Source organism: Nanorana parkeri, unplaced genomic scaffold, assembly GCF_000935625.1.
Source record: "Nanorana parkeri isolate BGI_ZX_2015 unplaced genomic scaffold, ASM93562v1 scaffold177, whole genome shotgun sequence".
In the NCBI taxonomy this organism is placed as follows: domain Eukaryota; kingdom Metazoa; phylum Chordata; class Amphibia; order Anura; family Dicroglossidae; genus Nanorana; species Nanorana parkeri.
The window spans coordinates 1,167,052-1,181,768 of record NW_017306445.1 but is presented as its reverse complement, the minus strand read 5'-3'; the positions used below and the strand labels follow the sequence as shown (position 1 = coordinate 1,181,768).

The 14,717-nt window shown below is 40.5% G+C and overlaps 1 protein-coding gene across 2 annotated transcripts in view; it reads right to left on the bottom strand.

Annotated features, from left to right (window-relative positions):
- Positions 1–14,717, bottom strand: part of PIK3CA (phosphatidylinositol-4,5-bisphosphate 3-kinase catalytic subunit alpha) — a 55,191-nt gene that overhangs the window by 17,434 nt on the left and 23,040 nt on the right. For both annotated transcript variants that reach the window (XM_018554906.1, XM_018554905.1), the window contains 9 exons: positions 13,250–13,459; positions 11,904–12,154; positions 9,094–9,339; positions 8,920–9,005; positions 4,809–4,914; positions 3,645–3,797; positions 3,306–3,440; positions 2,428–2,552; positions 107–188 (listed from right to left, as the gene is read on the bottom strand). In XM_018554906.1, coding sequence (XP_018410408.1) covers positions 107–188; positions 2,428–2,552; positions 3,306–3,440; positions 3,645–3,797; positions 4,809–4,914; positions 8,920–9,005; positions 9,094–9,339; positions 11,904–12,154; positions 13,250–13,459 — 1,394 coding nt within the window. The remainder of the gene's footprint in view (positions 1–106; positions 189–2,427; positions 2,553–3,305; positions 3,441–3,644; positions 3,798–4,808; positions 4,915–8,919; positions 9,006–9,093; positions 9,340–11,903; positions 12,155–13,249; positions 13,460–14,717) is intronic.

Sequence of the window (14,717 nt, the reverse complement as noted above, 5' to 3'; positions counted from 1 at the left end):
GAAGATTTTCGATGCAAGATTGCTTTATTCAAATATTACACATACAGAAAGAAAACAGAATATGTCAAACATCTGGTGCAACAAGATTATTATCTTTGTACTGTACCTGTGCAACGTCATCTCTGCAATTCCATTTCACACCCAGAAGCAGCTTAGGGAGGATGTCAGGGGTATTCAGACAATAATGCCTGCAAAATTAACAAGTCTAAAAATCACTATAAGACTCTACATAGAAGAGAAAAACAGGACAGGACAAGACATATAAGGACTTAATTAAAACCGTCAGAAGAAATGCATGCTTGGTAAAGTGAACCTGTCAGCCATTTTACACATATAAAACTGACATTTCTTCCTTATAAAAAAACACCCCAAAGGCCTAACATTTATAACACTTGGGGTAAGCTTTGTCCAACGGACATCCCTCTTTGCAAATTAAGTGCTTCAGTGATTAATATCACTGGACATTCTGCCTGCAACATGTGTCACCGGCTGTTAAGAGTGTGATGTGTGCAAAACATGCAAGAAATGAGGGTGGGAGGTTTATACAGCCAGCGTTTTACACAAAACTTCAGGCAGGCAAGGGAAGGGGGAAATTACTTTGGATTTAGATACTTAAAGTGTGAGCTAAGCAGCTGTGGTGAAGACAGAGTGGTGTATAAAAGCCAGAAACATATGTTACAATTTCATCATAAAATCTACCGAGAAATAAGTCAAGACAGAAAAAAAACTGCACAGATATCTAAAAGCATGGGGGCTCAGACAAGATCCATCACGTCAATTCATACACTAGTGTATTGCATATGCGGTGCCATGCATTTTACAACAATCAGTTTTACTGTATTGCAGTGCAGATATGGGCTTGCTCACATCAGAACACAAATGGGGGGAAAAAAACATGCATTTTGGATGAGCCGTTAACCATGAGTTCTGACATAAATGAGCTTCGAAGCCCAATTGAAGCTTCCTATATTACTGTATAGCAGTCAGACTGCATAAACTAAAAAAAAAATATATGGTTACAGTTTCTTTTTTTTAAAATAACAAAAACTACTAAATGTTTAGTGCAGCAAGGGTTTAAAGCCTCTACTAGCAGAATGGTAAAGTCAGACCTCTGTTCAACAAAAAGCACAGTAGTGCGGGTCTCCAGGGATTAGACACCACCCCACACTGGGCAGGGGGGGGGCAGGGGTGTCAGACCACTGGAGACCTGGACCGCTGCACTCTATTGAACAGAGGTTTAGCGCTGTAACATGCTGCTAGCACAGGGTAATTTAACCTGTACTGCAGTAAATAATGTTAAAAATATGAACATATTACTGTTCATGCAGCCTGACTATTTCAGTGATAAAGGCTCAATTGGCCTTTAAAACTTTTCCTGAAGGATACATTTCTCCATTTTTCACACACATGCAAAAATGCACATGATTGATTTACAAATATACTAAAGACCACCCAACACTATATATTTTGTGAAAGCAGAAGCACTTAAGATTGTAAGCTCAATTTTTTACGTTGCACAAATATTGATCCAAATGTTTTGAAAATCTATAAATGTGCAGAATTGTAGCTGCGAGCCTGTATACAGCCTCTTACTGCCGTGTCGAAATAGTCACAGCACAGCTGTGGGCGTAAAAGGGTTAAAGTTTAGATGGGATGGGTATGAAACATTAATTGGCTTCTTGTTAGATCCAAGTAGGTTTTATTAACCAATCTGAATGCACAATCTCCTTCAGATTTACCAACAACCATGTAGTATGGTGGCCTTTCCAAATGAAAAATTAAATGCATGGCTTAATAGATTCTAGTATTGCATAGTTTTGTTTTTTTAGACAATAGAAATCGCGGACACTGTACAATCAGATTGTAAGGTGTGCCTAAAGGTGCCCATACACCTTACAATTACTTATTTCAAGCAACTTTCCTGTGGCTTGACTGTAAGATAGTTTCATTTTTGTACAGTGTAACTTAACCTTGATAAGACAACCAAGCATTGTGTGTGCCCCTCATAACACACGTCAAAGTACAATCTAAAAGTACATTGCACTGTTAAGTAACCCTACTGAACGCACACATCTCACCAGATACAGGAGAGTAAGCTATGTGCCCATGAGTGTAGATCTGATTTAAGACATGGATGCCAAGGAGTAAGAGGTGTGTGATACCAATGGTGACATAAATGCTGGTGGGCAAATTTCACTGGTTACAATGAGACTAGAGAGTGAGCTGTGTGTCCTGGGGGGAGGGGCCTATCCCATGGGTGACATGGACAGTGGGGAGTAAGCAGTTTGTGCTGTGTTGGTGTATGTTGTCATAAAATGATGCAGGCATACAATGTGCATGAGCGAAGGAGCCCTTAGGGCTGGTGGGGATTGCTCAAAACTGAGAACTTGTAGACTTGTAAAGAAAATAAGGGCACATGAGTAGTACCTGTGGGTCCAAAGAAACTCTTTTTCTTGCTCAGTAATTTCAGAGAGAGGGTCCCGGGCAGAAATGGCTTTGAGCTGCTCTTTATCACTCTCTCGGACTTCATTATCTCTTGCTATTCTACTAGACTGCAAAAACAAAGAAAATAGAGATCACCAAACAACCAGATTATTTTTCCTTTCTCGTTAATTGAGGGACACAAATTATTTGACTGTCTGGTTATTCTGCCACCTATATGAAACATGGACACTGGCAACAAAAACTGTTGTACATCGCGGAATAACCCAAGCCCACAATAAGGGATGTGCTTTGTATTTGGGTTGACCACAAGTTCCACCCGCACCCAGTCTGCTCACAGTTTGCTGAACACAATGCTTAGATTTGGACAGTTTGCCTGCCTACCCGAACCTGCAGCTAATGCAGCTGGAAGTCATCCATGTATTATTTGACATGATTTATATAGCGCCAACAGTTTGCACTGCACTTTACAATGTAGAGGCGGTATCACTATGACCACTAAATGACACCTTCCCACTTGCTTGTTTTGAAATGTTAACAAAACGTAAATATGGCAGAGACCCCGCAGCACCCTGTACATGCAAATTAACCCCTCAGCACTAAGTGCTCTACGTATGTACTATAACTGTTCAGTGCCAATTCTATTGCTTATTTACATGAATCCCTCAGCTTCCAGTACCCTGCACATGTGCATTTGCCACTTAATGACCATGCCTCAAAAATAGCTTTATTAAATAATACCGGCCTTCCAGGTCCTCTGCTCTGACATTTGAAAAAGACAGATATATCTTTTTATTGAATGTGACATTAAACTTTTATATCAACCTTAACACATAGTTACGAAAACAAAATCCCATAATTACCAGTCCGGAATGGCTGTAATTGTAGCCCATTTCTCTTTCCAAAACTTTATTTGCATGATCTTCTATCGTTGGCATATCAGGGAATTTTACTGGGCTACTGAAACAGTCCAATTCAAGCTCTAAGCAAGGCGTTTCCTGAAAATCAACAAGACGCAAATGTAAAGTAAAAGTACTGCAAAATACTGCCAAGCAATTACCCATTTAAAGTCAACCTGTCTTCACAAAGTAATTAAACTAACCTTACATGTACATCATTGGATATTTACCATTCCATGATAGTGATCATATACTTCCTATGGTCAGCATCACTTTAAATGTAGCACACCAGCATTATTTTACCTTGTTTGGGTTGGACCCTGTAACACCAATAGGGTTTAGTAGGTCTTCAAGTCCATGAGGCACTGGCCACAAGTTCAAGGCCATTTTCCCAGAAACGAGTGTGTCTGTATAATCAAACAAGTTTATATTGCCCCAGGCCAACGGACAGTGTTCCTACAAAAACAATGCATTGAAACATATTAGAGAGTTTGCATATCACAGTTCTTTTTCAGACATCTTCAGCCCTTGAAGGGGTTTCCTAACAAGACTCCAAGACGACACAGGTAGAAGAGTTGTTACCTCCTTTTATAGCAAGTCCTGTGCTTTAATCACTATTGTACCTTCTGCTCACAAACCAAAAAGTAAAAAAAACTAGGATAGGAAAGACTGCAGTATCCTAATGGTAGGGCCCATTAAAGGCATGTAGAACTGCCAGGGAAGACTCTTTCACAGAAATGTGGCCAGTTGTGGATGCAAAGCCTGTTTTGTGGGGAAAGCTTTAAAAATGAAAGAACTCCGGGAAATTATAAAAAAAAAAACCAAAAACAAAAAACACCTTACCCTTGCAGTGGGGCTGCTTGTTTTGTCAAGGGGGCTAAAATAGAGCAGATATACTCACCTGATCCTCGGTTCCACAGTGGTCAGTGATCACCTGCCCCCCCAACCTCTGCTACGGCTATGGAATGTCGCTCAGTGTCCTCACATCTACTTCAAGTCAATGGACCTGCGTACGACATCATTGGACCTTAGACCACCGGAGCCCAGGGGAAAAGACGCTGGAGCAACTGGTCTAAAAGCCCATCCGAAGAGAGGATCAGGCGAGTATATCTGCTTTATTTTAGCTCCCTAGACCAAATGGCCAGTGCAGCAGTAGCCCCATTGGAAAGGTAAGTTTTTTTTTTTTTTTTAAGTTCCCAGAATTCTTCTTTAAATGAGTGAGCAACATTGGGCAAGGGCACTAAAAGCAAAGCTAGGCAACCGCCTCTATTTTTGTTTTACAAAAGGACTTGTTGTTATAAGCATAATATGAATTTGGATACAGAAATACTGGAGTTACAGTTTCACACAATTCATTTGTTGTAAGAGAAGTAGAGGCTTACTTTGTAAAGGTCAGCCATATTAACTATAGGTAAATGTATGTAGCCTTTTGCATGGCAAATCATAGCATACTTTAAAACGACTTACCTCTTTGGCACCCTTTCTACCCTTCACAGAACAAATGGACAAACAGAGGCGAGCTGCTCGGGGCAGATCAGGGATGTACATGTCATATGGAAGCCACTCATTCCACCTGAAAAGAAATCATGTTCAAGTAAAATGTTAGTGCATCTTTTTATACTGCAACAAAAAGGTTTTGTAGCATACATTTGCAGAATACAAAACACAGACTGCTGCACTACATAACCTCTGCAGAGTGGTTACCACCTCTAATATAATCTCCCAGCCTGGTATAGAAAAAGTAGGATATTTGTTACCTGTAAAATCCTTTTCTTGAAGTACATTATGGGACAAAGGTGAAGCATTCAAGATCCTAGGGTTATGCTGCTGCCTTTAGATTAGACATTGGCAAATAGGGAAGGCCAAAAGTAGTCCAACTAATGCAGTGGGTGATGCAGTTAAGAAAAGGCTAGCAGGCCCACAAAAACTAACCGGTTAACAGAGGGGGTTCAATAGAGCCTAGAGACATCTGAAGAACCTTATGACCGAAGCTGGCATCAGCTAAGGACTCGACATCCATCTGGTAAAAACTTACCGAACGTGTAAACAGAAGGAGGCAACCATGCAAATCGGAAAAAAACAGATGCCTTATGCTGTAAAGCCCATGGAGTACAAACAGATCCAATGAAGTGCGCTTTGATCGAAAAGGTGAACCCTGATTTGGAGGTAATAAGCATGAATAATGAGCTGTTGAACCAGTCTAGCGATAGCGGAATGAGAAGCAGGCTGCCCCCTACGGGGACCTTTAGGAGCAACAGAGTTGGACTGTGGAAAAGGAGCTGTAGCTGAGCGATAAACTCAAACAGCGTGTATCACATCCAGACAATAGAGGAAAAATCTCCCTCAGATGTGTAGGAGCAGGGTTGGTTGAACAATTTCCTGGTTAAGGTGAAAAGGAAGAATCCACTGGGGAGGAAACAAGGCCCAGGGCAGCGCCAATCACAGGTACTGAGACATTTTCTCGGTCCGCAGCTGCAGAGATCAGGAAATGTCTCAGTGCCTGTGATTGGCGCTGCGGGCTCGGCACGTGGAGCTGCGAACACGCCTGAACCCATCCTTCGTTGACTAGTCGTTTCTGAGCAGTTGGAAAAGTGCTTTTAAATACCCAACACAAGAAATCCCATGATTTTCAATGGCCTCTGCTCACACCTGAACAGAAAACCGCCAGCAGGAAAACGCGTTTTTGCCCAATATACTTTAATGGAAACGTCCAAAAACGCGCGGCAGAAGCATGTTGCACATTTTCGTGCACGTTTTTGCGCATTCCTCCATTGACAGCAATGTTTAATAAGCTGCCAGTCAAAACATGCATCTTCATGTACGCCTGTACAAACGCACATCACAATATGCACAATGCGCAAACCACATGCGTACAAACGCACAAAAACTGTGCCGCCTAGGTATGGACCTGGCCTTAGGCAGTATGCTGCAGACCACCCCTGAGCGGTTAGCTGATCATAAGCCGACAGGTCCCACATGACTGCCTCAATTGCACCTATAATCCACCATGATAAGCTTGCAAGTGAAACAGTCCCACAGAGTATTCACATGGCCCTTAAAAGACAGCAAGGGATAATACCAAGTCACTGAGGGCAATATGAAGACCAATCGTGTCCCACAGAATTATAGGGTGGCTGAGCAGAACAGGAGACAGTGAACTGATCTACGTGCAGAGCCCACAGTAGTGCACAAGTGCAGAATGAACCACAAAAGCTTTGGTCCTATAAAAGATAGGACCACTACAGAAGTCACATTATAGACCAGTCACTCAGTTCATAGGAAAAATAAATAATCTTTATTCTTGAAACCTTTAAATGTACATTTAATTTAATAAATCATTCCTTTACCGCACCCAAGGACACCTCTAATTAAAATGACAATGTTGTCAAAATGCACACACACACACACACACACCTCAAAATTCCAAAATTCTGATGTCTCTAAAAGACTAGATATAGGAACATGGGGAGCTAACTTCTGTGTCTCCGCCAATGCATTCGAGCAGTGGTTCTCAACCTGTGTAACGTCAGGACCCACATTTGTCTTTGTCATTAAGTCGTGACCCAAATCGGAACACACTGGAATGCACAGCATTGCGCTACAATGCGTTGTAGTGCGGGCATTCAAACTGTGGGTGGGAGGTGCGTTTGGGGTGCCATTCAAATGAATGGCAATGCAAAACACCTCCCACGCCAGAATGCACAGTAGGTAAGCAGGAGTGTGCGATTAATGCACTGTACTAGTGTGAACAAGCCCTCAAAAACCAGACAGACAGCAAACATTTTTTAAATGTTTTATTTTTTTTAAGATCCACCAGTCTCAGTATCTTACGAGAACTGGAGTGGATCCTCAGCCCGGGGTCCAGTGTGGGCTGCTGTGATGTGACTGAGCTCCATCTACATGTTCATTGCGTGTCATGTAGAGGTGCTGGGAACCAGAATGTGATGCAACTCCCGTCCAGGCACCTCTACAGGGCACGTGAGGGAGCTGTAAACAATACACTTAGAGCTACCTCGTGGCCATAGCCCCATCCCACCCCACCTCAAGCTGACACTCTGCACAGGGCAGCATATTTTGAATGGCTGCTCGGTGCGAGAACTGACAGTGCTGCGCTAGGGGGAGGCTGAGGAGCCTCTCGCCTAGAAAAATGGAAGGCATGTGGTGACCCACTGAACACGGGGTCGCGATCCACTTTTGGGGCACAACCCATTCCTTCAAAGATTTAAGTGTATCCAATCTTTCATACTCTCCTGGTTAGTGTAACATAGATTTGTTTCCTTGTTTGGTTACATATTGTAACCAGTACATACTGTAAAGATACACTCCCTCCACTTTCAGTATCACACAGTCTCCACTCCCAGCATCGCTTTTGTGTTTTTCATAAGATTCTTTTGAAAAAGATCTGGTGTAGAACATTGAAACTGTGAGGGTTTTCAATGCATCGGCCATTTTACATTTCTGGTAACGTATGCTTTCACGTTTTTTTACAAGTGGTACAAGATAGATCTGGTATTCATTTCCTGCAACAAAATTTGGTTACAGCCCAGCTTCAGTAAAAATGTTTTAATATGTTCTGGATGTAGCAAGGAAATTAGGAACCTTGTCAGGTTTTTTTTTTACAAGTTTTTGTGAAACTATTGGATAGATTTTTCCCTCACTTCCCTGTCCTCTCCAATAGGGATACAAACATTCACATGTTTAGTAGAGTTGGGACAGGTTACAACTTTTGGCAATGCTTTTTATTGGTATCTGTGGCCTCCCTGTCCGGGTGACAACTGCTTCCTCGCCCCCCCATCCCTTTTTTCTAGTACTGGTATCACATGGATAGAATGTGAAGGAACATCTCCCCAATGGGATCACAAACAGAAATAAAAACATGACAAAAATGTTTCAACTCTTCCTCACTCCAAAACAAATAAAAAAAAAAATGGTCTGGAACTAGAACTTAATGAGTCACCACAGCATACGGATTCAAGTCCCTCGCCTAGATCGTATTTCTAATGGGAATTACACAGGCTCACTGTATAAAAGGCCAAAGATTCAGTAACCATTAATGCTTGTAACAACCATGAACAATGGAGCAAAATGCCACTCCAAAAACGTAATTATGTACAACTGTATTAACACAGTGACACTAAACATTTGCTGAAGTGACCAGATAAATAATAACGATGACCATTGTGCAACTTTTAAAATATTTCCCTAGCAACAAAAGTAGAATTTTTTTTAATTTTACACACAAGTGATTCCTAGTCTGGTTATTGTGTGTACAAGTCAGCAATGTACCAGGCAAATAGCCACAAAGTGGAATAAATTGATATTTTCATAAACACAATCGCTCACAATAAAAAAAAATGTTTTCTTGATGTACATAACTACAACCAAAAGCCTGCTTCATCAAAAAAAAACGACCCCCCCCCCACTATTAGCAAAGCTTATATATATCAACACTGATTATAGTTACCCACAAGTACTATGAAATTACCACAATCAACAGAGCATGGAAAAAAAACCATGATGTTAAAACACAAAAAAAACAAAAACATAAGATAGGCCAAAGTATAATTGAATAAATCACCTGGGATTTGAACAGGGAACCCTCAGAGTGTTGACGTTGTCACACAATGGCTCAGCTCCATGAAATAGACCAGTTCGGACATAGATCTAAAGCAAAAGCAGATGAGGTTTACAAACACTTTAAAAAATACAAAAAGACAAACAAGTAAACTCCATTATATATATACAAGTGTACCTTGTCAATATCTCTAATGTTCACATTGACATATGTCGCGCAGAGAATTTTTATTCGGAGATTGCTGTTGATGGCCCACAATGATTTAGCAGAGGCTTCTCCGTTCATGTATGGTGTTGCTGTTGAAATTCGTCTCGAGTAAGATGGCATTGTAAAGGTGTCAACTGGAATCTGGTTATACAAGCTGTCTTTTGCCATTAACATTAAATTAGGCATCCGGCCAAGCATTATGCAGCTTCTTATATACTGAAACATATGAATGACATTTAACAAATATGTTTGTGGTCAACAAAACTGTAAACACATAAACTATGTTATCCTTAAAGCCCAACTCCAGATAAACAAAAAAAACCCCCACAACCACCTCCCCTTCCAGTTTTAATGATCTGATCGCCGCTCCCACTGGCTCCAAGACTGGCACCTGCAGCCTCTACTCCCCTCCACTCTGGCAGTCAGGGGCCCACTGATGCCATCACATCTAATGCAGGGCGCATAGTTCAGCTTTAGACGTGAGAACACCCAGGGACCTTCCACAGCTAGAATGGAGAGTGGTGGGAGTGGGGATCAGGACATAAAATCGGCTGTACAAAGTCCCCCCTAGATAAAAACAAGCAGTTAACTCTTGCAGTGCGGATGTGGCCCTATTGCAAGGGAGGTTTTTTGTTTCCAGAGAAAGGCTTTAAGTTAGATTGTAAGGCTCATGGAAAGTACAGTTAAAAAAACAAAGACAATGAGCAAGCACAAAAATCTTTGTAAATCGTTTAAAGCTTAACTTTGGGAATTACAGAAAAAACACCCTTGCAGTGGAGCACCCCTGCGAATACTTAACTTATTCCTCGCTCCGGCAGGCTTCCCTCAGGTGTGCCAGGCCAGCAGTCGCACTCTTACACACATGACCCAGAATATCTAAGATAAGAGGTGAGAGGCCAAAACCTGCCGGAGCGAGGATTAAGATGTGTATTGCAGCCTATTCTTCTACCCCTAAACTTAACGAGCATTTAACCCTAGCAGTGTGGCATGTAGACTATATAAAATATGGATAATGCAAAACGTAATACAGATGCACATGCATGCACAATTTTTACCTTGCATTAGAAAATAATATACTTTAGCGCTGCTTTAAAGAGTATGAAGTCATTATGGCTACTGTGACAGAAACGATGGCTGCCAGAAAATAAAATGCAGAGCCTGTCCCCCATTCAGAGGTCAATGATCCGATTACAAAATCTCTTCCTTTTTTTGTTCTTCCATTTCTGTACCAGTGAACCCAGCCATGCAGCAATTAATCAGAAACCTAAAAGGCATGGATGTCCTGTAACCTGCAGCTGCAATATATTAGAATTTAATCGGTTCTTCTAATTATAATTAAAAAAAACTGATTGGGGGGATATGCACTGTTCTATAATCACAGAACCACCATTCATCCAATTACCTCCACAAATAAAATCCTACTACCTGAGCATGTAGACTATATGGTTTCAATTTAGAAGGGTCACATGAGAGTGCTTGTACTTCTACACATAATTAGACTAACGCAGACATGATCTTGTTATATCAGTCATCCATACGGTTTATTGGTGAATACTGATCAGGATTCCTGTGAACATGGGGATTTGTTTTTAAATCACGTATCTGAACAAACGAATTTAGGTGTAAAAACAATGATAGTACACTGTGTGGCAAGAATAAAAGTTGGAGTACAGAAATACATTCTCACAGGAGTTGGGATCCCCAGCTTTACTGAGACCCTGCAGAGAAAGCCGAGTGATGTCACCCTCACCTAGGTGAAAGGAGTGAGGGCTTGTTCACACGATTTTCCGGTCCAGATCTGCAGACGCAGTGCTATGCGTTACTGAAAAAAAAAAAAAAAAAGGAGTGGGGCTGTCTGTATGTTAGCTACAGTGCATTTTCGCCGCGTTTGTCCAGTAACGCACGAAATGTGACATGCAGCATTTTCTCTGTCCAGAACAGACTGCGCACGTGAGAACTGTAGCCCATAAAACGCATAGGGATACATTTTGGGTGCAGGAGCGCACGGTTCTGGTCCGGACACAATCCGGACGTCATGCGATGGCTGGGGTGTTAGGTGAGGTTCTCTTTTTCCTTTTTCGCTTCCAATGTTTAAATTGGCGTTCTTTTCATTTGGGGGTGGAGGGGCTAGAAAATCAATGAACCTTGCATCTTTCAAGCAAGTTCTGCATTAAAGGAAAAATTTAGTAATAGTTCAAATTGGTGTCGGAAGTTTTATTTCTGTCTGGGGAGATTTTTCCTCACTTCTTGTAGTGCTGGTATTAGAAATGGGTGGCTGTGGGCATCATCTGGACAGAAAAGGCACAAACACCAATAAAAAAACCAATTTTCAGAAGTACCAACTATTTCTACTAAAATGTTTTTGTCTGCATTCTCTTGGTAGCTGCTTCCTATCACTTCTCATCTGGACAGGAACGGAGGGGGAAATCTCCCCAACAGGGGCTCAGATGGCAATTAAAACTTTACAGAGGCTCCAACACTTCCTTGTCTAATAAAGGCTAATAATTATTTTTTACTGGATTTAGCACAGACTTATTGCTGCTCATGTGTGCTGTGTTTTCAGAGATGAATGGCAAATCTTGTACATGTCTTCCATGGTCATCTGCTGCAATGTCATGACTCTCATACATATCAGGACTTCTACATAGCTGTACCTAACCTACAAATCATGCCACAATCTCTGCCAATGCAAAGTCAAGACCAAGTTAAGATAATATATATAAAAAAAAAGTCCGGTTTTCTTTACTAGTACATTATACATTTTACAAGGTCTTTCTTACCTTATATTGACTTAGTGGATACTTTTCCAGCAAGTATTCATCACAGCCACATACTTTTAGTATATACTTTCCCTGGTATTCAAGGACACAAAGCTTTAGCTGTTCAGTGGACAGTAACATACTTCTCGTCTTTTTCCTTATTGCTTCTGCTATTACATGTTCTGGTACACAGTCATGGTTAATCTTCAAAGAGTACTTCTGTTTCTCATTGTTGGGAGACACAATGACCCAAATCACTACAATGATTTGCCCTGTGGAAAAGAATGGTCAATAAGAATCATTCCAATTATACACAATGTTACTCAACCTTTGAGTTTGTTCACAGCACAATGCACATAAATACACAGAAAACGCATGCGGTGACATGTATTTTGTGTTACACAGGTGCTCTTTTTTTTAATGTACAGGCCACATCAAGGATCACACACACTAAATTATATATATCTATCTATAGATATATATAAAAAACGTATTAATATATATATAACCTATGTTGTTTTAACACATTATTTTTGTGCTTTGCCTAAAAATGCACCATGTCTGCATATTTCCTCAACAACACACACCAAAGCTGTTGTATGTTGTGGGCAGGGCACATGGAGAACAATTTTTTCAGCGTCCTTATGTTGAAGAACCATTAGTCCTTTGGCTGACAAAGATGGCTGTCTCTGTGCTTTGCAAGCCTTCTGTTGAAGTTACAACTAAGCTAGTATTCATAGTGGCAAACAACCCCCCCAGGACAGTATATTGTGGGTGAAGGCAGAGCTGGTGTTTAGTGACCGTGTTACAGAGAATCACAGGGAGGGGGGGCATTGCTTTACAATAGGACCGCGGTGTCAGGAGAAAATTTTGAATTTTTAGGCTTCAGGCCTAATAAAACATTAAACAAAAATGAAGAAAGCCTGCAATGCGAGTCATGAAAATGTACACACATGATCACTGCACCTACATTATCACAATAAATACTAATCACTTACAAAGGTGGACATGGACTTTAAGGCAGAGTCAACCTGTAAAACGGACTCCGGCCCATCTAGCAGCTAGGAGTTTGTGTATACTTTTTCACTGCACTGTATGCTTTGTAGTAGATATGATTTGGGTGGATGTAAAGCTGCTTGATCACGTCTACATGTTCACAAACAAAACAATTTACATTTTAACAAAAAGTCTAAAGGATTTAAAAAGAAAAAAAAAAAAAGGCTCAGGCAGTGAAATGGTTAAACCTTTTATTGCCATAACATAGGACAGAAGGAAAAAAGTTCAGCAACATAAATTCTGTGCATTAACAAATATGTGCATATACACAAATACCACATCAGACTGTGGACACAACATTCCATGTTTACCTTTGTCTAGTTTGCTTTCTATGTGCTTGGGAAGCTCTGAGGAAGATTCTACATTAGGTGGGTAAACGTAAAGTGCTCTGCTAATGGGGCCATTTGCATCACGAAGTTCAACGGCATCTTTACAAACATTTAGGATATTTTTCCTAAAATCTTGAACCTCTGGATCCTTCACCATGTCAAATTCACAGACTGGCATTCCTATGGCAAAACCTTAAAAAGAGCAGAAAAATATAAAAAATACCGTGGAGTCAGTCACCGTTACAATTTTCAATTACATTTTGTATCTTTACTTTTTTTTTTTATATATACATGCAGATACCTGAACATTGACACTTTACAACTCTGATCCTTTCCATCTGAGAATTTAGGGTTTTCCCCATCCTTTATTTGTTCCAGCACCTAGAGTGCCATTGTCCATATACAGGAGGAGGACAAAATATTGTGAGCACCAGTATTACAAGGTTTAATTACATGATGTAGGCTACGTCTATACAAGCACTGAAACAAATGCTAACATTCAATTTAGTTTTCCATCCATTTTGAAAGTATGACACGTCACTCATTTTACTGAACACTTGTACTATGCTGACATAAAACGGACAAAGAAAAAACAGACAATTAGAATCTTACCATTTTTTTTCTTTGTAACCTAGACAAATACAATTGAGCCTTATAATACCGGGATTCACATTATTTTGTCCACCACCTGTAGAATAAATTGAAAATACACCTAGGAGTGTGCGGGATCCCTCATAATAACTGAAGAGCTCATTTTAGATGGGTAAAATCTACTACTATGACTTCAGGGAGGACACCTGGAGTTTTGTTTGCAGATAGTATGACATCTGGGCAACTCACAAGGAGCATTTCACAAAAATTGCATAAACAGAGGTTACCGTAATGAAAAAAAAAAAAAATCATATTCCAAAATGCTTAGTAGATCCAAAAAGAAGTAGCTGCACTGTATGCAAGTTTCAATTTGTTTCTGTAAATGTCCAACTTGACCCTGCCACTTCCTACCTCCAGAGTCTCCTTATTGAGTACTGAAGATACCCATCACATTGCAGGACCAATAAAGACCCAGAGGAGGCCAGGTCAAAGCTGCCTTTAACAGGAAAAGCCTACATCCGCATTCAAATTCCACTACCTATATCTTTGTATCAACTCATCATTCTGACATGTGGTTTTATTGACCATCTCTGCTTATGAATGTCTTCATCAAATGCTCCGCTTGAATATTCTAGATTTGTGACAATCTTTAATAATCTTCTTCGGGGACTTCTGCGCTCGATCTAAGAAAACTGGGCGTTTCGCCTTACAGCTGCTCACATAATTGGCTACATGAGCCTGCATTAATAGCATTCAAATATGTGAAGTGGCGCCATCACCCAACAAGTAAATAAATATGTGCAAAAAACAAATATTATAGTGAACAATACTATTGAGAGAAAAGGAAAACAAATATATA